At 30.9% G+C, this 25,243-nt stretch overlaps 1 protein-coding gene across 1 annotated transcript; it reads right to left on the bottom strand.

The window, feature by feature from the left end:
• Nucleotides 1–2,895: 2,895 nt before the first annotated feature.
• LOC112282328 (calcium/calmodulin-regulated receptor-like kinase 1) lies at nucleotides 2,896–5,695 on the bottom strand. Its single transcript, XM_024519781.3, has one exon. The coding sequence runs from the start codon at nucleotides 4,554–4,556 to the stop codon at nucleotides 3,072–3,074; it is 1,485 nt and encodes a 494-aa protein (XP_024375549.1). The 5' UTR covers nucleotides 4,557–5,695; the 3' UTR covers nucleotides 2,896–3,071.
• Between the last annotated feature and the right edge of the window lie 19,548 nt (nucleotides 5,696–25,243).

Here is a 25,243-nt window from a genome sequence, read left to right as displayed (position 1 = left end):
ATTTTACCTTAGTGGATCCCAATTCTAGTAAGGTGTGCTTCAGATTCTTCAATTTTGTCTATTAATGGTGCAAGATGTCTATGAAGATATTTACACTTATCAAAACTTACTTTGTCTATTTATGAAGGGCAAAATGATGTGTGACCTTTGATTAGGTTCTTGATACTTTGGAACTTGAGGCAATTAAAGATAAGCCTTAAGGTTCATTCATGCATTATGTGATCAATGACTCCAATATGTACATTGGTTATATAATCTTATATCTTTTGTTGTACTCAATAATATCTAGGTTGATTGATTTTACGATATCGTAGCTATTGTAGAACAAATTGTTTCATTGAATTTGTATTCTTCTTATCAACAAACATTATTTATCTTGTAGCACACCATAATCCTAAGACACATGTCTCTCTTTGATTAAGAAACCTTATATAAATGTATCAAGTATTGGTTTATAGTAAACTCTTTATTTTTTATTGAATACATTTTTATAGTAAGAGATGATTGATTAACATGGTATTAAAGTAATAATATAATAGATTTTTATTTAAAACTAATGAATAATATTATTAGAAGTATTGAATAATCTGATATAGAAGTGCATTATATATTATGTTGAATAACAAATGAGTTTTGCTTCTGTTAAAAATATCATAAGCTAACTTATTAATAATAACTAAAAGTTTAAAAAGCCATGGTAGCTTGTTAATAGAAAAAGCAAAAAAATTAATTGACTTTAGCAACTTAAGATGAAATCAATACTAAGAAAAAAAAATGAGTGGGATTTCAAAAAAAATCATATACAACTTGCTATTTATCTAACAATAGTATTAAAAACTCATTACATTGAACAAACAATGACAAAAACCAAGAATATAGCATTATCAAGTATATAATTCTAAGTAGCTTATAACTTACTTGATTTTGTTGTAAAATTTATAAATCTAGTACTTGAAAAGATCTATATCAAAAATTTGTACCCAATATCCAATTATATCTTTTAATGCTGAATAATCAATTATATAAACTAAAGATGCTAAAAAAAGGCTTGATGGAAGAATATATCAATAAAGTAATAAATATTAAAAACCAACTTCTATCCAAGGAGAAACCTGTTCATGACAAAAGCATCTATCAACTTCTACTCAATTCTTTATTACAGAAGTTTTTAAGATGTATTTCAAACCTTAAACACTATAGATACTATCTTCACATTTGATAAACTAACATCAAAGTTGCTCACCAAAGTTATAAAGGTGCTAATAGATGGTAATAATCTAAAACATGCACCAAAATGGCTTTTGCTTCCTCTACAAGTGCAATGCATGTAAATTCAAATATTGCAAGCAATTTTATCCTATGCCATGGTATACATATTCATGCAATCAAAAAACTTTCTTGTAAGATGTGATTAGTTATATATTAGTAACATAAGATGGTATTGGACATATCATTGATTGACATTGTTTTGTTTAAATTGGTCAAAATATTTTTGTATTTTTTATAATATTTATGTTTAAGATGTATATAGCAAGGTTATGTCTTTTTATTATTGTTATTATTAGATTTTTTATAAGATTATAATTATATAAAAAATATATATAATTTAATAAATTTTAATAAATATATATCGTTTTAATACATGATATTAAGTTATAATTGGTTATATTAATACTTTATTATAAAATTTTGAATGAAAATATAAAATTAAATGTTGATTAATTAATGTAAAGATTTTTGATTAAATTGACTTGAAGATAGTTAATACTAACAATGAATTTATAAAATCAAATAGTCCCTTTTTTTACAATGTATAATGCATAATAATTATTTTATTATAGAATTGGTACTTCATTATTATTTGTATCTAAGCCAAATAATTCATACACTATTAAATATAATTACATATTTTCTTTAATAATTTACAATCATCTAAATCACCACCATAATTTATATCTACACACATCATAAAGCAATAGCAAGGATCAATATTCAAATAGAAAAGCATATAATCATTCATATTTTATAAATACTTAAAAAAATTAAATATTATAATTAAATTATTTTAAAACTATTGCTAAATTTAAAATTATGATGATTATATTGACAATATCATAGTATAAATATGTTATAAGATAAGGATTTCTAACACTTAACTTGATAGAAAATTTGATGGCTATGAGATTATATCTTTTAAATAATATTTGAGACTTTATATTTATATCTTTTAATTTAGAAATAAAGTATATAATGTTATAGCTATATTAATATAGATATTATTTTATAAAAGCTTGTTAATCAATATAAATTAACTAAATAAGATAATTTTATATATTCGTAATTCATTAATATTATTATCTTTATTTTTTTAATCTATTTATCTAATAAAGACAAAACTAATATAGATTTTTTTTTAAGAGTTTGTATAAATGTTTTACAAGTTTATAATAAAAAATTATGATAATTTTTTTACATGCACATATAATAATATTTATTTTTATATATTCAAAGATCAGTTATTTTATAATAATGATTTTTGTAACAATTAGTTAGTTTTTAATGATTTTATATTATTTAATTTAAGTATTTTTTTAAAATAATATTTTAAGAATAGTTATTATTATTGTATCTCTATATATCTATATGCAATTCTTAGCATTTAATTATTGACTTATTTTAAAATATAAACTTAAACCCAAGAAAGTATGAGGTTTAATACAATATTGTATTTAATGTTTTAGAATTTTTTTTATGAATCAATATATAAATAGGATGGGCATGACATATCAAATGATTAAAGAATACAACCTCCTCCTTTGGAGAAAATTGATTCCCTGAAAAATCCTATAAGTAAACAAACAAATATATATATATATATATATATATATACCTTTTGTTATTTTTGAAAGGGGCCATTATTACAGCCACTCATTGGTTACATCTGGATCTTCAAATTAGAGGATTCGATGTGTGTCAAGAGGGCGTTAAGGGAAGACCATTTTATTGGAAGATTGGACCACATAAATACTTTGTAAAATCTTCCATTGGCCATTCCCCTTCTAAGACGCCCCCTATTCTACTTTACCCCTGTCTCCAACTGCCGGATATCTTGGGCTGAAGGATTTGAGCTTGGAGAATGCTGTTGCTACACAAGACGCTGCTCGAGATAGGTCTTGCACTAACGGAAACACTGAGATGTCGTTCCTAAGCATCATCACAATCTGAGACAGGGTAGGCCGCTCGGCAGGATTGTACCTGGTGCAATACCTCGCAATTCTCAAAATTCTACTGAGCTGCTCACGGTTGAAGCTTGCGTCCTCTAAGAATTTAGGGTCGTAAATATCCTCGTCTTTGGCCTGAATCACCAGCTGCGGTATTGGCAAAGTTTTTAAGCCGGCTGCAAGCACAAACAGCACAACCCCAAAGCTGTAGACGTCGATTTTCGTGCTCCTGATCTTGGAATCTCGAAAATGAGGATCTATGTAACCCGTCGTGCCATGAAATTGTCTTGTCTCGACCTGATCGAGGTTGTCCTCCATGAATTTGGCAGATCCGAAGTCCGCGATGTACGCATGCATTGTTTCGACGTCGAACAGGATGTTTCCGAGTTTGATGTCGTGGTGCACGAGCTTCTGCAACAATCCATCATGCAAATATGCCAAACCCTCCGCAACCCCCACAGCAATTTTAAAGCGTGCCTCCCAGTTCAGCCACTTCAGGTCCGGATCCTCCAGATGCTTCGCAAGGCTTGAATGCAGCGGCGTTACCATAAGTAACGGCCGACCTTCCAGGGTGTTCAAGTCGCTCCAACCAAGGAGTTGCAACACATGCTTGTGGCGTAGCATACCAATTCGTCGAATCTCTCCTTCATCTATGGTCATGTGGCGCATCATCTTAATCGCCACAGGCCGTGATTCTCGACCATCGTGTGCCAACATCCCCTTGTAGACAGTGCCAAAGCTCCCTTCACCGATTTTGTCTGCGAAGCCATTCGAAGCTTTCTCAAGTTGTTTGTAAGAGTAAGCTACACAATCCTGGATAGAGCTGGTGCTAGGAAGAGAATCTTCTTCTTCATCTTCCAGCACTGTGTTCTCACCTGACGGTGAATAGCGAAAGTATAACCTCAGGACGTAAATGGCGACAACAGTGAGCTGAAAAAATACGATCAAGACAACTGCCAGGCTAATTATTAGCAGCACCTGACTAAGACAGAAAATGTTAACCGAGACGGTGTTGTCTGATCTCAATGTTATAAAGACTCTGTGAGCGATATGGAATTGGCACACAACCTTAGAACAAGAGTCAGACAAAGTCTCAGGTATACTTGTGTCTTCCGGGAGTTGGTATGTGCTTGAGCAAGAGGCTGCATGAACCACTATACTAAGAAATGATTTACGGATACCTCCTTCGGAAAAGGTTTCCAGAACAATTGCAAGGGATATGCATCCTGCCAGCAGAGCGGCCACAACTATCCACCGCTTCTTGCCAGGTAAAACTCTGTTCACCGTCTCCCTACCCCGAGATTGCATCAACCTAATGGCTCTCATGTTCACCATTGACAACACGATGGTTCCCCACTCTGGAATCCCGCTTCTTCGGAATTATCTGCAAATTGCACCCACTTAATCGGCGTGACGGTAACCACCAAGCACGTGCACTACCATGCTCTCCAGGCAATTGTTTAACAATACTGCGGTATTGTGCAGTCCAATCACCACTTGTGGCACTTAGTGAAAAACCTGAGAGTGTGCCACGTTTCACCGCAACTAGATGTCTCGGAAAAGATTGATGTCGTATTTACATGTAGGCACATCCTGTGTGAGCCAAGACTGCGCTACTCAGATGTGCAAACAACATACTAAGCCTCCAGATGAGCACCAGTTTAGATTTCCAAAGCACTCCAACCATGCGCAACGTCGACACTACCGAGATTGGGACTGTAACAATTAGATCATATTGAAAAGTATTCTACAAAACAAGCGTACGTCCTGTGAGGTATGCGAAGGATCTTCTCCAAGAACGTACATCAGCTCGCTCTTGACGCTCCTGCCAAGACCATGACACGACGGTGTTATCCGTCTCTAGAGCAGCAAAGCATTTTGAATAAAACATGTGCGGGATCACACCACAGCTCTCTAAATTCCCTTCTCTCTCACATAATAGATGATCCATACAGTCCAAACCTCCTCCAAACTTAAAAGTCCTCCAGACTCAGTCCTGTTGTATGATCCTGTCCAGCACGTTTCCGCATTTACAGTGGTATGAGATAGTTATGCTCGCTGCATGTCAAATCTTAGTCAAGACCCACATCCTGGAAATTACCATCGCCTTGTACACATCCGGAGAGTGAGGTTGTCCCATCGAATATTGCCACAGAATTTCTCGAATCCAGCACTCTTTCAAGCTCCCGATCCTCCAGCCTTCCTCGCTCGTCATCCAAAAAACGAATCTCTCCCTTTTTTCCGAAGCTTCCTCCACGTCCCATCAAAGGTTACAAATTTCTTCGAATCGTCGAAATAAAGCTCGCTTCGTCGGTTGTACATACAAAAACAGGGCATGTCCTAATCGGTAAAATCCACATCACCTCCTGTGAAGGTAAGTCAAGAGAGGGATGCCGGGGGCGCTCTTTTCAAAATGAGGATCGCCACCTCGGGGTTGGTCGTCTTCGAAAGTCCATCTGAAGCACTTTGCGGACGAGCACTACGCGGACAGCAGACGGGCCCTTCTGCACATAATTTTCCTTGCCGAGAGCGGTTGTCTCTAACCATAGCTACCGAGTTTGGATTGGAGTTAGACCAGGGCATAGCGCAGCCACAACGTCTATCTAAGTTGATAATTTTTCCATTAGTACATGTATTCAATATGTGTAACGAAGTACATCATTCAATATGTTGTAAATGTTTATCATAATATTGTTAAGATAAAAACCATATATACATAGTTACTTGAATATTCTTAATTTTTATTAAAAAGTGCAATGTTTATAAAGGTAATGTAAATCAACAATAAAATATGTACACATGTGTGTTTTAACTTTACACATAATACATATATATATATATACATACATATATAAAACATGTATGTTTCTATTATGTCTGTTTTTACCATGTATGGTTATATACTCAATAAAAAATCATAAATATAAAAAACATTATTATGTAATTTAATTTTGAAAATATATCATTATACATTTTTGATAGTAATATTTGATATTATTTATTATATTTTGAAATACAATATATATATATATATATATATATATATGTATACATGTAAAAATTATTATTATTAATTTGATGTTTATAAATTAGACAACTTTTTTAATTTATAATTTTTCTAAAGCTTTGAATATTCTTATTTATAGCATAGATAGTATTAAAGTATTCACTTGTATTATTCAAAGAAATAATCTAAAGGCTATGTTAATAAATAATACTTAATAGAAATTAATCTATATAATAAATAATGAATATTTAAATATAATTAAAATTTAGTAATTATTTAAATTTTAAAAAAAAGTATTAAATTTTTATAGATTATTATAGAGATGTATTAAGTAGTATAGATAATAATTAATATTTATTTATTGTGATTGAACTTGTTTTGGATGTATAGTACTTATTTGATATTATTTGGGCATTAAGATAGTTTTTAATTAAGTTTAATTTCCAATTCACAATTTCAATTCCATGAAGATTTTGATTTTTGAATTTGAAGATGAACAACTCTTAACTTGAAGATTACAAGAGGCATCAATTCTACCTAACCTTCCAAGATTTAGTGGATTTATCAATGAAGACTCAACAACCCACATAGAAAGGTTCATAGAAATATTTATTATTAGTTTAGTAATCAATCATGGCCACTATTTAATATGGTTTCTAACAACCTGTTATAGACATATATATTTATTTAGATAAGAAGTGCTAGGTAGAGAGTAAATATAGGTAGATTTGAAAATATCTTGTAGCAAAGCTTTGTAGAAGCTTCATAGATGCATATTTGATTTTATACATGTTTATAGTTAATTAATAGGTTAAAAACTTAGCCAACAAATTAGCCATGTATCACACATGTAAATAGCTTGTAGTACAAGCTAAAAATATGGCAAGCATATAGGAAACTTATCTTGTAAATTAATACACGTGTCTTGCAAATTAGACACATATTAGAGGTTATATAAGACATTTGCTATGTAGCTCCTAATAAAAAGCATATATTGAGGGAAGAGTGAAGTCTTCTTTACTCTTGTTAATGTCTTTTTAATCTTTAGTCTTATTTCAAGACTTTCTAGTCTTCTTGTCTTTGGCAATAGCCATTGTACTTCAACATATTAGCATCTTTGAGTGATTTTTTAATCTTTTTGAATGACATAAGAGTATATTGAGATTTTTTTTCTTTGAGATTCATGTCTTTGACAGTTTGATATGAGTCCTAACTTGTTGTCTTTGTTTTATGTTAGAAGTGAGTGAATTATGTTACTTCTATGGTTGTATTTTAAAGGTTGTAGACTATCCTCTTTTAAAATTATTTTTAATTTCTAACATTGATTATTTTTTTTGAAGAAAAAGAACTATCCATCTTTGTAGAAACTTTTATTTGATATTAGAGGTTGCACGCTATCCTCTTATAATTTGATTTTTAGATTTATTTGAATTATCTATAAAAGAAAAAAATATAGATATTATTTTTGGTAGAAGTGAGAATAGATTTATAACTATTATATATCTTCATGAATTTTTCAACACTTTGAAGGTGAAAAGCTTACGTATCTCTAATTACAACTATAAAAGTAGTATTCCAATACCTATGGAAGATGTCAACAACAAAGTTTAAAGTCTATGCCAAATAATTATACAATTGAGAGAAATAAATAAATCAATCTCATAATTAAATATAAGAAGTCTTGCATAGAAGTATGAGAAAGGTAAGGATAAGTATACTTGAAAAGTTCAATGGAATAAGAACAAAATTTTAAAGACTTCTACAAAAAATAAATTTGTATCTAAGATTGCATTCTTTTCAATACCTTGATGGATTTACTCAAGTTTGATTTGTAGGTACACTTTTCTTTAGAAGTGCTCTCTTATGGTTTGCATTTTTGATAGAAAAAGATTCACATATTTTCTATAATTTGAATTCATTCTTAAAATTATTTATAACTATTTTTAGAAAAAGTGATTGAAAAAGAGTAGCAAAGATCAAACTTATATCTTTACAAAAAGGATCACAATCAGCTATTGTTAGTGTAAAATTTACTCTTCAATCCAATTATAATATGGCCTTAATTAAGAATTTTTTTGTAATAGGTGGTGTGAAGTAGAAGTAGCAAGAATAAGAAAAAAAGAAGCAAAATACAAAATAAGTGAAACAAGTGCAATTAAGCAATTGTACATTATAAAACTAGTCATAGTTTGTTTATTGAGTTTTTATCTAATAAAAAATAAAAATTAAAAGTAAAAAAATATTTTAAGAAGATAATTTCTTTATCTTTTCAATATTATAAGAAACATGTAAATTCAAGTTACTATGATTAAGTTATAAAGGTTTAAAAAATAACAAGTAAATAAATAAAAAATTAAGTAAATAATTTTTATTTCAAGGATGACATACTTAAGAGATCAAGAGTTCGAGCCTCACCAAGGCTCATAAGTAGTATATATGGATTTCTAAGAGAGGCCACGATGTCTTAGTCTTATCTTCCTAACTACCTTCAAGGTGCTACAATCCATAGGAGACTTGTGCACCTCCTTTCTTACAAGGACTATACTAGCTGTTAGTCTTCTTATTTTCTATTAGTAAAATTAATATTTTTATATTTTTGACTTCATCATAGTATTTTAAAAAATCCAATTAACCTGAGAGCCTTCAATGGCTTTCAAATTTTATTCCATTTTTTCATAATGGCTTTCAAAGTGGTAAAATATTATTTTTATCAAAGTCTTGGAAATCGCTCTAAAAATTCCTAAATAATTCTACATAAATTCTAAAATTCTTTTAATTGTTTTATAATGATAAAATAAATTTAAAGCTATAATTTTCTATCTTGATGATTTTTTATAGTAATAAAATAAATTTAAATCGACTATAAATCCTACTTTCTATATAAATAACTAAAAAATATGAGGTTCTTTCTCATGCTTCTTCTAACTACTAACTAATATTTATAACTTTTTTATAAGTAATATATAAAGCTAAAAGGCTCATATAAATATTAAACTTAGTAAATAATCCTTAATACTCAATAATAAGTAAAAAAATACTAAATCAACTAAGATAATTACCTCCAAGACTTAATAAGATTCCAATTCTACAACTAATATTCTTATTTGTTAATTTTTTATTTGTTTAAATATTTCTATACTATTTACTAGATATTGTGGTTTTAAGCACTCTAAATGCATCTTTTTATCCTAAAACAACTAATGAATTGATTTGAAAATTTTAGCTGTTATATATGCTATAAAATTTTGAAATCTTACTTATGATGTAGATTGAAATGAAAAAGTCTATATTATCTATATTGGATATGAATTAAAAGATAATATCAAAGATTTACTATTGAAAATATTAAAAGTTAGTTCATTTAAGAAATTTATTGCTTAAGCTATTGCATGTAATAATTGATTCTTTAAAAGACTCTAGGAATAAAGATTTGATTGAAGAAGTATAAATCAAGCAATGGCAACAAGTTCTAAATTCACAAAAGTTTATTCATTAAGATCAAAATCTATACAAATTAATAGATACATTTCAAGCCTCTTATTGAGCAAGACAAAACTTAATGACATTATGTCAGGGACATGAATTTCAAAAAAAGAGAATCCTCGATACACTCTTGTGTCATTGAAGAGAACTACAAAGTCATTCAAAAGGTAATGTAATATTAACTAGAATAGCTATTGCTAAAAACAAGAAGATTAAAAAGTCTTCAAATAAGACTAAGGACTAGAGTGGTGTTGATAAGAGTGAAGAAGGCTACACTCTTGCCTCCATATATACTCTTAACTAGGAGCTACGTGGCAATGTCCTATAGGACTTCCAAAATATGTTGGCTTTGCTAGCCATATGTCTTAACTTGTAAGGTAAGTTGTCTATGTATGCGCCACATAGTTAGCTTGTTTTACAAGCTACTATGTGGAGTTAACTTCTTCCACAAGCTCTCAACACGTGGTTAATTTGTTGGCCAAATTTCCAACCTATAAATACATCTAAAATCAAAACTGCTATTGGAGAAAAGAGAGTTTGCCTTGAGAAAGTGCTAGGCTTTTGGTTGATACCAAATTCTCAATTAATCATCAGATGAAAAATACTCCAAGATTATTTATATATATATATTTTTTATTCCTTTTTATGATATTAAACATAGTAGCAATAAACATCAAATACTAAGTTTCTAGTAATAGTAAAAGTTATAGCAGTAAATAATAATTACTAAACCTCCAATTATAATAAAATTTGTAGCAGTAAATAATAATTATCAGACCTCCAATAATAGTAAAAGTTGTAGCAGTAAATAATAATTATCAGACTTCCAATAATAATAAAAGTTATAGCAACAAATAATAATTACTAGACCTCCAATAATAGTAAAATCAATCAATAATTTCCAAATCTTTTGTAATTTCCAAAACCCTTTTTGTGGTAGTAAAATCCTAGTAATACCAAAATTCCTTCAATACTAAATCCCTTTGATGCACTAAACTTTAAATTTTGATAATTTTCAATCCAATTGTTAGATTGAGCTCAAATTATCAAAGAAGTAAGGCAGTACCCTTAATTCTTTTATATCCAAATTTCAATCGTTTACTCTTTACAAAACTCTAGATAACACAATTTGAGTAGCACAGCCTTTACATGTCAACAAACACCTATATACTGATTTTGCGATTCCTTACAAATCCAACACTCAAATGACATGAATTTTTTTTTTTGTGTAGCTTCTTAATATTGCAACTACATCTTTGGCAAGTTTTAGCCAAAATTCATTCAAAATGCTAAAAAAAATGGCTCAAAACATAACCATCAATGATTTGGTTTACTTCCTTCCTTAATTTGCAAGCTCTGACTTCGACCAGCCATTTCTTCCTCACTTCAGATCTAATTTCATCAAATCTTACACAATAGTTGAAGCTCTTCAAGTCAACTTTCCAACTCCACCTTCCGATTATTAAATTCCTTTCTACAACTCTATGTATGCTTGAAAGAGTGACAGTAGGTACAAATTTCACATCTAGACTTCAAACAGCCATAACTCTCTCATTGCTGACTCAAAGTTAACAACCCTCTCACAAAAATTGTAGTCCTTCAAACCAGCTTTCCAACGACTCTTTTCATTTTCCAGAATACCTTCTACAACTTTCTCTATGCTTAAAAGAATGATAGTTAGTAAACAATTCATACCCTAACTTCAAACAACTTTAACTTTTTCATACAAAACTCAAATAACAAACTTTATACACCAAAATTATAGCCCAAAACACAAGCTTTCTAAATCTTTCCTCTAAACCCTCAAAATCCCCTCGAAGAAGTGGCCTCCGCTTCGGTTTTCTCTCAGATAGCCCCTTGAAGCTCATTGGTCATGTCCTATAGCCAATGAGAGTGAAGATCCTCTTACCCTTGCCTTATCTATCCACATAGATGGCCTAAGGCTACAATACTATAATATCAATACCCATATCTTTCTACATCTTCTATATTAAATTCCCTAATACTTCTATTTTTACTTATAAAACTTACACAAGTTATTTAAGATTTCTATAAACTATGAAATTTCATAGAAAATAATTCATTATTTTTTAAGGTCTTTATTAAATAACATCAATATAATAACCATTATTTTTACACTGTGAATAAATTACAACACGACACCGCATCTATGAAGCTTCTAGGAAGCTTCACTAAAAGACTTTATGAAATCAATCTATATTCACGTACTTCTACCTAATCATATAAGTAATTATTGAGATAAATATATATGTCCATGACATATGATGAAGATTTATGCTTATATTATGGAGAACTTAAACACATTGTTTAATATTGTTTAAAGAAGCAACTCAACTATAAAATAAAGAGCATGGTTATAAAATACAATAATATATCAAGAAATGAGTTTTTTAGGTACAATGAAGAACACATGACTAAAATTTTATTTAATATCTAATAATGGTCTTATTCTTTCTTTGTATCTCTCAGCTTCTTTTATAATAGAAATTTATTTAGAACCAAAAAATCACAAAGTCTTTACCTTCCTAGATTCAAGAATTTTAGCTTCTTTTATTAACAAAGCTTTTGTTATAAAAAAAAGAAATATCTTTAGTCAAAAAAATAAATATATATGTGTAAAAATCATGAATGGTCATTTATTGTCTTTTGAAGACATTATGAATGAAACATTTCTTTTAGATATAGCAATTAAAGATCATAATAGCTTAGTATTATTTAATATTATTAGATCCTCATCCAATCTAATTATTTTAGGATTATTGTAGCTAGAAAAGTATAATCTTTAAATAGACTAGACTTCTTGTAACCTTGATTTTTTTCAAAGTTTAGACTTAGATCTTGCTAATCAATGAGAATTTCATAAGTCCAATACAACCAAATTCTTATTGGTAGGTGTAAGAACTTTTATGCATGCAGTAAAAGAAGGGTCATCTTTTGCTATATATGCCATACTTATTTTTTATGGATAAAAGACTTCAAACAGTATTCTAAGCTAGTACAAAGATTATAAAGATATTTTTGAGAAGAAAAAATATAAATATTCTTTCAAAGCATTGTCTCTATGATTATTCTATTGATCTTTAAGATAAAACTTAATCACCATTTGGACCAATCTATAATTTATCACAAAATAAGTTGGCTTCATTCAAATAATACATTAATGAGAACTTGGCTAAAAACTTCATATGCCATTTTGAATCTCCAAGAAGATTTCTTATATTAATTATAAAGAAAAAAAAGATGGATCTTTACAAATGAGTGTGGACTACAAAGAACTTAACAAGATCACCATAAAAGATGAGTATCATTTATCTTTGATTTCAAGACTTCTTAATTAATTCAATCAAGCATAGATCTATACAAAAATAGATCTATAAAGAGCTAATAATATGGTATCCAACAAAAAAAGAGATGAATAGAAGATTGAATTTCAAATTAAGCATGAGTATTTTGAATATAATGTCATATCTTTTATACTCAAAAATATATCAATTTTTTTAACATCTAATAAATAAAATTTTTTATATATTATTTGATGATTTTATCATTTTTTATCTAAGAAATATTTTAATCTACTCTAAGAAAAAAAAAATACAAACTTCATATTTATCTTGTATTATAAAAACTAATAGATGCAAAATTATATGTTAAGGTAGAAAAGTGTGTATTTCATACAATTCAAATTGTCTTTTTAGGATACATCATTTCAAGTAGTGGTATTATATTAGATTCCAAGAAAGTCTTGACTTTCATAGTTTGGAAGATTTTAAAAAAAAATAAAAATGTAGAATATTTTTTAAAATTTGCAAATTATTATTAGACCTTCATCAAGAATTGTTTTTAAGTTGTGGCTATTTTTATACATTTGACATATAAAGACAAACTTGAATGGAGAAAAGAAGCTAGAATATCGTTTGAAGCTTTAAAGATAGGATTTATTTTTACATCAATCTTATATAATATCAACTTTTTTAAGGCATATTTTATAAAAATAAATGCATCAAACTTTACCATGAGTGTGGTAATATTTCAAACTGTACCCAGTAGTTTTTTATTCTAGAAAGTTTTTAATCATTGAAATCAACTTTAAGATCCATGACAAATAGCTTTTTGTAATCATAGATTTATTTTAAGAAATTTGGTATTTTTAAAAAAGTACTTTCAATCCAATCACTATGTTTTTGAATTATTAGAACTTCAAGTGTTTTTTTTGTCATTGCATATTTTGAATTGTTTTAAAGTCCATTCGAACATGACTTTATCAAGATTTGATTTTATGATTACTTATCAATTTGAAAAAAAGATAAGATTTATTAGATGTTCATTTTAAATATTTTTATCTTGCACCAAAAAAAAGAAACATTGCTTGTAATCAACAAAGATCATTTTTCTTGAAGTTGGATCATTTTTATTTATAAAAAATAAAATTGACAATGATTGTTGATTTAATTTGTTTCAAATAAGTTTAATTGAGTATGTCCTCTAATTTTCTTATTCATAATATTAAGAATAATACTTCTAAGTTTCATGAGACTTTCAAGTTCAAGTTTAAAAATAATCTGCTCTATTTTAACAAATGATAATATATTCTAAAAAACAAGGTACATTTATGTATTCTTTAAACTTGTCACAACTTCCAACATTAGATATTTTGGATACAACATGACTTAGGAGCTGATAATGAGAAGTTTTTAGTAGCTTCAAATATAAAAGGTAGTTAAAGACTTTTACAATCATGTTATATTTGTTCAAAATCATAAACTCCTTGTCATCAATCTTATGAACTTTTTTAACCATTATTTATTCTAAAAAAATTATAGTCTTTTATTTCCATAGATTTTATTATGAATCTTCTAGTCATAAATTTATATGATTTTATATTTACAGTAGTAGATTTTTTTTTATTAAGATGGTATATTTTATGACATATACAAAATCTATCACTAGCAAAAAAATAACTTAATCATTCTTTGACAATATCTATTGCTATCATGGATTGTCTAATGATATTATATTAGATAAGGAGGACTCAATTTGTATCAAGATTTTAAAAAATCCTTTTTAAGATTCTAAAAGTAAATATAAGGCTATCATTGGCTTTTTATTCTCAAACTATAGACAAACAAAGAGAATAAACCAAACTTTAGAGCAATATTTGAGGTGTATCATCAACTTTCAATAAAATGATTGAATAGTTTTTTTATTGTAGGATTTATAAGATTTGGCAAATTGTTTATTTGAGCTTCATATAATAATGAAGGTACAACTAAAAGAAACTCAAGAATAATAAAAGACCAAAATAGATACTTATTGCAAAGATATAATATTAATGAATGCATATAGGAGCCAACTAAGAATCTTATAAATATTGAAAAGAATTTTGATGCTTTTCATTGACAACATCCATTAAAATCAAGATAAAAAATAACAAATCTTTACTGAAAAAGTAATATATAGCAAACTTATTTCATCAAAAATTATATTTTATTTTTTTATTTTTGTTTGTTATTTATATATAGAGAGAATTAAAACTAGTAGATTCAACTCAAGAGCTATCGTTTTTTGACTTATTAGATGAAACATTAGAATTATTATAGCCTTTAAGATGATATAATTAAAATGAAGATTTTAAAGAATGACAAATTTTTTCTTAAATTGATGGTAAGATACAACACATTTGCTATCACAATCGTACAAGAGATTCTTGATGTTTGGTGATTTTATTGGAAGTAGAAACAACTTCAAATAATCTTACAAATTTTTGATTTGAAAGAAGTTACAAAGACTTTAACAATGACTAAATAACAAGATGGTCCTCTCATCTTAAAATAGGATATTATCAATAGTTGAGAGGACCTATCAACTACCTTTAAAGAGAATAAAGATAAAAATATGTAAAAAATATAATTTGCTGCAACTTAGACTTATTCAATATATTATGACAGCTACTAATGGAACTTGTTCCTAGAAAGAAGAAATAACTTCATGCATTGTCAAGGATAATAATTCAAAGAAGATACATAAACAAGTAAAAAATGAGCTAAAGAGAGATGATAAATTAAAAATAAGAAAATAGGTATATTTTAAAAGAACTTGGAATGGCCATTGCAAAATGCTAAAAAACTAGAGACTCTTAAAATTTGGTCAAAAGCAAAAAAAAAATGACAAGAGTAAAGAATACTTTACTCCTTTTATATATAATATCTATTTAAAAGCTATATAATAATGCTCTTTAGGACTTCTAACACATGTCAAATTTATAAAATACATGCCATAATTAGTAAGGTAAGTTTTTTATATGTACACCATAATATTAGCTTGTACCATAAGCTATTAATATGTTTAATAAGTAGCTAATTTTTTGGCCAAGTTGCTAACTTATCAATCACCTATAGATATGTATAAAGATGAAACCATATTTATAAAGCTTTTAAGAAGCTTTTCTATAAGATATTATCAAATTAATCTACTTTTATCTACCTCTATCTATTCATATTATTTGAATAACTATAAGTATGTTCATGACTTATATGAGTCATCAAATCGACTCACTAATTATTTTAGGACAAAAAAATATATTTAAAGTGCTTAAAATCAAAATATATGGTGATTAGTATAGAAATCCTTACACAAATAGATAATTAAAATATTAATTGGTTTAGTATTTTTACTTATTATTGATTATTAAAGATAATTTGTTAAGATCAATATTTATATTGGCCTTATATCTATGTATATTTCTTATAAAAAAAATTATAAATATTTTTTAGAAGTTAGAAGAAGCATGAAAATGAACTTCATGTCTTTTTGGTTAGTCATATAAAAAGTAAGCTTTATAGTAGATTTAAATTAATTTTATTACCATAATAATTTATTAAAATACTAAATTATAGATTTAAATTGATATGAGTGTTATAGAATAATTTTAATAATTTTTAAATTTTATTTAGAATTTATTTAGAAGATTGAGAGTAATTTTTAAGACTTTGATAAAAATGAGTTTTACTACTTTGGAAGCTATTATGAAGAAATGGAGTAAGATTTGAAGGATACTTAAGATTAATTGGCTAATTAGATATTTTTAAATACTATGGTGAAGCCAAAAATGTATAAATATTGATTTTAGTAATAGAAAATAGAAGAATCAATAATTAGTATAGTCCTTGTAAGAAGAGAGGTGCACAAGTCCCATATGGGTTGTTGCACCTTAAAGGTAGTTAGAAAAATAAGACCGAGGTCTTATGGCCTCTCTTAGACACCCATACACACTACTTGTGAGCCTTAGTAAGGCTCGAACTCTTAATTTCTTAAGCAAGTTACTTTTTAAGAAAAAATTAGACTAAATCTTTTTATCATTTACATTCTATCTTTAACCTATGATAACTTATTCGTAGTGATTTGAATTTACATGTTTTTTATGTCATTGAAAAGATTAAAAATATTATCTATTTAAAAATATATTTATATTTTTTATTTATATTTTTTATTTTTAGTTTTTATTAAATAAAAATATAATAAAAAAATTAAGATTAGTTTTGTAGTATATAATTGCTTGATTGTATTTGCTTCACTTCTTTTGTATTGTTCTTCTTTTGTTCTTGTTCTTTCTAATTCTACTTTCAACCACCAATTACAAGAAACTCTTAATTAAGGCTAACTTATAATTTGGATTAAGGGATGAAATTTATCTTCACAACGTGGTCATATATATTTACCTAAATAAAAAATTATAAATAGAAGTACTAGATAAATGCAGATAGATTTGATACTATCTTACATCAAAGTTTATTAAAATCTTCATAAATATATATATTTGACTTTATACATATTTATAATTGATTGATAAGTAAGAAACTTGGCTAAGAAGTTAGCCATTTGCTATACATGTAGGTAGCTTGTACTACAAGGTAACAATATGGTATGAATATAAGAAACTTATCATATAAGTTAAAACATGTAACTTACAAATTAAACATGAGTTGGTGTCACGGACATACTTATATAAGCTAGTAATTACATATACAAATAGGTGGAAGTAAGTAAAAATAGGTAAAAGTAAGTTAATTCTATAATATTTAATATGGAAGCTTTCTAGAAGCTTTATAGACACTGCTTTGACTTCATAGGTGTCTTTAATTGACTTTTTGGATTAGAAACGTGGTCAACAAGTTGGCCATGTGCCACATATGTTGTTAGCTTGAAGATCAAGCTAACTATATGGCCCACACGTAAAAAAACTTGCCTTGTAAGTCAAGGCATGTGTCCTACAAAGTCAACACATATTGGAGGTCCTATAGAATGTTGCCATGTAGCCCCTAGTTAGATAGTATATGTAGAGACAAGAATGAAGCCTTCTTCACTCTTGTCAACTTCTTTCTTGCTTGCAGTCTAGTTTCAAGGGTCTCTAGTTTTCTTGTCTTTTGGCAATAGCCATTCTAGTTTTTCTTTCAATATACATACTTATTTATTTATATTTTGTTAACTTTCTTTGAGTAAAGGCTCACTTGTCTGAATTGATTTTTTATCGAGTTCTTGTCCTTGACAGATTGACAAGAGTACACCTACAATATTAAAGCTTTGTCTAATCTTTATTAAGAGTGGATTACCCTTTTTTTTTGATAAGATATAAGCATATTAGAAGTTGCGGATTACCCTCTTCTAAACTGATATTGTCTTTAGTATTTTCTTTGTTCCCAAGTCCTCTCTTCTATTTATCTTGAGCGATATTAGACATCTTTTCTCTTCTAAGTGTTATCATGGCAGAACTTATTGAAATAAAGAGTACAATGGCAGAAATGCAAGAGCAATTGAGGGAGTTAATGCTTGCGATGCATCAACTCAATTTACTACCACAAGGAGTAACAAGATTGACAGGAAGTGAAGATATAGAAATGGTTGGAGCTGCTTCAACATCTGCACCAAACCATATCCTTTCTCCTATGGTAGAACGTCCTTCAAATATTAGAGAACCAAGAATTGCCCTACCCGAGAAGTTTGATGGCACCAGATCTAAGTTTCGAGGATTTATCAATCAAGTGCAATTTGTGATTGAACTTCAATCCCAAAGCTATCCAACTCCAGAATCGCAAGTTAGATTCCTTGGTACGCTTCTTTCAAATTCAGCACTATCATGGTTTTCATCTTTTCTTGAACGAAGAGATCCAATATTGGATAATTTAGAGGCTTTTTTGGCAGAGTTTCGATCCATGTATGGAGAACATGATACAATTTGTGTTGTAACCAATAAGATCCATATTTTACGACAAGGCAATCGATTAGTAACATTGTATGCTTCACAATTTCGACAACTTGTAACTGATATCAATTGGGATGATGCTATACTAATTAGCCAATTTCTCTACGGATTACAATATGAGGTAAAAAAATTAATGCTCAACTTACCTGATCCTCAAACATTGAGTCAAGCAATTGATTTTGCTGTAAAGTACGACAATTGCCTTTTTGAATTCCGATCTGAGAACCGACCTCAATGTTGTCGTGTTGTAACACGAGTATACAGTGAAAATAAAAAGAAAGGGGAATTTTATTAATATTCAGTTACCTCGAATATTGGGAGCAACGACCAACTCCTGTACAAATACTGAGTGGCCAGGTTCAGTCACCCCGTTACAGTCAGCCGGGGCATACTGAAATGCTCCGTTCAATTCCAATAACAAAAGTCAGTAGGAAGAGAAGGACCAATTCACACGACGGGTTCGAAGAGCCAATTGGATCCAATTTTGAGAATCCAATCCGGGTCCTCTTACCCAATATGAGACCTGAATTGGTCGGTCAACCCAATGCAATCTAATTACGGGAAATCCAGGTCTTACTACGGGTCTTAGCCAATCTGATGTGAGGACCAATTTGACCCAATTATGCGAACATCCAGGTTACTACATGCATCTTTCCCAATATGGGACCTGAATTGGTCGGGCGACTCAATGTGGACCCGAGTACAGGGTTTTGATTTTGTTTCAGGCTGTCCTGTTCTCTGTGCCGTTTCAGGGAACGTTGTTTGCAGTAAATGGATCTCTTAAAGGTAAAAACAGAGGAGAAGGCCTTGATGACGTGAGCCAATTTCAGATCTAAGTTCTGACGACGGGAGCCAATTTTGGATCCAAGACGGAAGATTGAAGGAATTCAAGAGGATAAGATTAAGGGGAGAATAAGTTTGAAGGGAAATCAGTTTTTAGGGGTTTTTTTTTTTTTTTTTTTTTCAGATCAGAGATCAGGGGGGGTTTTTTTTTTCTCTAGGAATCGAGGGGAGCTAGTTTCAAGCTTTTGCAAGGTTACTAGTTCGGTTTTTCATTGGAGGTTTTTGAAGATCAAGGGGATTAGAGAACAAGAGCTTCATACTTTGGGTCGGGGAAGGAAAGACATAGAATTTGGATTTTTCTTCTTCGTAGAGTTTTCGAAAGACTGAGGCAATCGCTGTTGAAGTCAGTATTGTAATGATAAATCGGGATTTTTAATGAAGTGGGTTTGAATACTCTTGACTGTTTTGTGAAATCGAGTTACGTCTGTGATTGAAGGATTAAAAGGGTGTCTATAGGATTGAGTATGCGGAGTGAATGAAATTTATTGGGTTAATCTAACAAGACAGTCAATGGATACAAGATCGTAAGTACAAAGCGGTATTGAAGATTAACAGTTTGGGTTGTTTGGGGTTCTCTCTAACGTCTAGAGACCTACCGGTTGGGGCAAAAAGGACTTCGACAAGCAGTCGAAGAGCATCCGTATAGATTTACGGTACATTGTTGCAGTCGTTTATATTCCAGCAGTCAAACTTGATGGACTGCTTGATTATCGGCGAATCTCCATACTACCTTCTACAGCCAGACGCCCGGCGCGTTCTTGAGCAGGAAAGCACGTAATACGAAAAAAAGTGGTGAACCCGACGTGAAAGCTTGAGGTGGAAGGTATTGGATTTCGGTTGATTTTATCTTTATTTTTATGGAAAACGAAAATAAAAATTTTGAAGGATTTTTGGGAGGAGTTTTTGGTGGGGAGTCTTCTAAAGGACAAGGTATGCACATGGATCCGTCTATCGCTAGTTTGTTTCAAGCCTTCTCATTGTCAATGCAGCAACAGTAAAGCAATGATCGAAAGGAAGCTTTGGCAACCAAAGCATTGCAAGCAGTGGTCAATAAAATTGATCAATTTGATGGAAGGAATATTTCAAGGTATTTAAGATGTTATGTTCGTGAAATAGAATTAAATCGGGTTTCTGAGAAGAAAATGGTTGCGCTATTTGGACTTGCCACGATACCGGAGATAAGGGACCACATTACATAGATTACGGATCGTTATGGGAATTCATGGGAGGATTTTTCACATGCATTGAAAGACGAATATTTCTTGGAAGATGCTGATCGCGTTACTAAGAAGCTGTTTCTGGGATGGATTGAACGGCCCAATAAGAATTTGCAAGCAACAGAGCTACTAAGGGAATTTGAGAGGCAGTACTCTCAATTATCGAAGGTAGAAAAATTGACATTGGAGCCGAACAAAGTTGATCTATTTCTTCAAGCTGCTGATGGAGAATTGCAAGAGAAATTAGAACCCCTTCTTCAAGACAAAGAAGAAGATGAAGGATTGATAATGAAGTGGAAGAACATTGAAGATGCGGTGGGGTTGCTTACAAAAAAAGAAAGGAGGAAGGATAGGAGCAATATTCCGAAAACAGTACAAGCACCCAAAGCTCCAGTACGTACAACACCACCAACAATGCCTACAGTTCAACCTTCGACATCCTTGTCAAAGAAAGGAGATATGGGTATGGAAGAAATTATACGAGGAATGCGAGATCTTCAAATCAAATTGGCAAGACTTGAAGAGAATACTTCTATAAACAATTCGAAGAATGTTTCAAAACAAGGATATGTACAAAGATGCATTTGGTGTGATGATGCTTCACACACTAGAAAAGATTGCAATGAATTTAATAATATGATACGGCAGGAAATTAGTTGCTGAAAAGATGGGAAGATAGCATTGAAAGATAGGGAGGATCTTCTTCAAACCAATTTTCGCAAGGGAGGAATGAGAGCATTGGTTCAAGATTACTTAAAGGAGCATGAAACAGTAGCATGAGAAAGTGCAAGTTATGGTGCTAGAGTAGATGATGAAATTGGTGGAAGTACGGAAACTAGTGAGTTTTAGGCTTCTGCCGTTTCTACAATGCAAGAACGAAAATTACCTCGAGAAACGTTATTGAGAACTGCAGCTACAATACGAGGTAGAACAGGTTGGGAGGATCCTGTTGAGTCTCTTTCAGTTCATGCATATATTGCTAAGAGCCAACATGAAGCTTTGATGGAAGAAAAAAGACGAGGAAATTTTGATGATATTAGAGAAGGAAATTCTTTTAAGAGGCAAACTCGAGGAGACAAGGCTCGGGAGGCAGCTTCACAAGAATTGCCTGTAAAGGATGCCTCAGCATCATTGGGAGAAAAAACAACGGAGACAAAAGATAAGGGCAAATCAATTGCTTATAAGCTACTTTCTGACATTGAAGCGGCAACAAATTTGAAAGGGGTGTTGGAAGAACGTATATTAAATGCTAAGGTGGAATTCACATTGAAAGAAGTCTTGGAAATTGCAAAGAAGGAGTTTCATGATGTTATCATTGACAGCATTAAGCGAAAGAGGCAATTAATGGGCGAAACTGGAATGAGTCATGCTATTGATGTAAGAATATGTAGAGATGAAGAAGAGGTTGATCTTTGTTACAAGCAACCAACAAATGAAAAGAATGGGTATAATCAGCGAGTATGTTTCGAAGATTCTAGTGACAAGGAAATGGAAACTTTGAGCCATTATACTCGAAAGCATTGGGCAAGGGCAACTACTGAGGTATTGGTGAAGGTAGGAGATATAGAAGAACCAATAGTTGCTTTGGTCGACCATGGTTCTGAAATAAATCTCATGTCTAAAGATCTTTATAAAAAGCAAAAATAGCTAATTGATATGGAACATAGATGGGCAATACGAGCAGCTAATAACACACGGGGCGAATTACATGGAGCTTGTCCAGATGTCAAAATTCGGATTGGGGATGTTACGACGGAGCAACATTTCTTCGTTCAAGATACAACGTCTTATCCGTTGATTTTAGAACAACCTTATATCACGACAACACGGATGGAAACAAAAGTACTTGACGATGGTTCTGCTTATGCAAGGGTACGGAGCGAAGATGGGAGGAAAGCTGTACAATTTCTAACAGTACCTCCTAACCATGAACGGAATCGAGATAGGTTGAGGGAGAAACCATTGCCAAAGATTGTTGAAGGATTTAAGGATTTTGGAGAGGTACCACTGTAAAGCGAGATTATGGAGGTACAAAAGAAGAGGTACTCTCGCGAGATGAAGGTGCCTTTGATGCAAGTTTTATTGGTATATTGGAGAATGGAAATATTATGTATAAGAAAGTTGATGATTTTAAAAGAAAAGAAAGAAAAAGATTATATAATATTGAAAGACAATTACGCAAGATAGGTACATTGCAAGATGATGAGAGGATTTTGGGTGTTTATGAAGAAAATGGACTGGAAGATTCATTGGAATTGATTACATCTATTGGGTTAGGGGATAATGATAAGATTGTTGAGATTCATTCGAGAGAGGTTTATACCATGCTTAAATCTTTTCAAGCACCAGAAGTCACAGTAGAGATGAGATATAAAACGGCAGATAAGAAGGTAAAGCCTGTTGCCGGACCATTACCAGAGGATTCTAAAGAACAAATGGGAGAAGCATCAAAAGAAGCAAGTTTAAGAGATCCAATGAGTATTGGACATCAGTTTACTGAAGAGACTTTTGAAGAATTGAAGATTGGTTCTGATGGTTCTTTATTGCCGGAGGAAATTACTTGCTTCAAAAAGATGTTGGCTAAACAAGGTAGATCGTTTGCCTTCGAATCTCATGAAATTGGGTGTGTGGATCTAAATATTATAACACCTATGGTTATCTTCACTGTACCGCATGTACCTTGGAATCTAAGACCGATTCCAGTACCAAGGGCACATTTACCTAAATTGGTCGAACTATTGAAAGAAAAGATAAAGATGAAAATATTAGAACCTTCATTTGCACCGTATTCTAGTCGATGGTTTACGGTACCTAAGAAGAATGGGTCACTACGGTTTATTTAAGATATGCAGCCGATGAATGCTGTAACTGTCAGGAATGCAGGAATTGGACCTATTGTGGATGAATTTGCTGAGGCGTTTGCTGGAAGGGCGATCTATTCAATGGGTGATTTGTATTCAGGTTATGATCAATTTCAACTTGCCGAAGGAAGTAGAGATATGACAACGATGATGACACCACTTGGATTGGTTAGAATGTGCACTCTTCCTCAAGGCGCGACCAACTCCGTTGTGCATATGATGAATGAGATGAATAAGGTATTGAGAGATTTTATTTCGGAAAAGACTATGCCTTTTCTGGATGATGTTCCTATAAAAGGGTGCAGAGAAGGAGACAAGTATGAAACTTTAGATACGAGGGGGTGTCGCAGATATGTTGTTGATCATATACAAGATTGTGAAAAGATTTTAACTCGGCTTGGAGAAGTTTATCTTACATTATCGGGTATGAAGTCCGTATTTGGAGTACGAGAGGTTGTAATTGTTGGACATTTATGTGGATCTTACGGAAGAAAACCAGATCCGACTAAAGTTGATGCAATTGGAAGGATGAAAGAGGATTGTGATTCTTTAACAGAGGTTCGCAGGTTTTTGGGTGCATATGTATTTTATCAAATCAGGATCCCTCATTTTGCTCACATAGCGGATCCATTATATGAACTGTTACGCAAGGATTACCGATTTAAATGGGAAGAAAGGCATATTCAGGCAATGCAAAGATTGAAGAAATTATTGATGTCACCTCCAATATTGAGGAAGGTTGATTATAAGTGCAATATACCAGTGATTCTTACTGTGGACGCTAGTCCAATTGCCGTTGGATGGGCTATTGGTCAAGATGATTCAAATGGGAGTAGATTTGCAGTTCGATTTGGAGCTAAAGTTTTAAGTATTCGTCAGCGTGCATATTCGCAAGTCAAAAGAGAACTTTGGGGAGTTGTTTCGGCTATGAAAGCTGAAAAGGACTATTTGATTGGGGCAGTAGTAGTAATTGAAACAGATTGCTTGCCATTGCTTGGAATGATTATTAACTGTTCAACGCCAGATATTGCAATGTTGAGATGGATTGCTTATATTAAGTCACTAAATCCAAAATTTAAGCATATCACTGGGAAGGACAATTTAGTAGCAGACATGCTATCTCGAGCAAGATACGAGAGGGAGGACGAAATGGTTGAAGACATTGATGATGTCGGATTGAAATTCTATTCAATATCAAATCTCAATAGAGAAGACAAGCTATTTCTTGAAGAATCTTATGAAGGAGAATTATTGGATGTTGGTCATTATTTGAATACCTTGACTAAGCAAGGGAATTGGTCTACAGAAAAATTCAAACAAATAAGAAAAAAAGC

This window comes from Physcomitrium patens, chromosome 5 (genome assembly GCF_059467195.1).
Source record: "Physcomitrium patens ecotype Gransden chromosome 5, ASM5946719v1, whole genome shotgun sequence".
NCBI classification, from domain to species: Eukaryota; Viridiplantae; Streptophyta; class Bryopsida; order Funariales; family Funariaceae; genus Physcomitrium; species Physcomitrium patens.
This window is presented reverse-complemented; position numbering and strand designations above follow the sequence as displayed.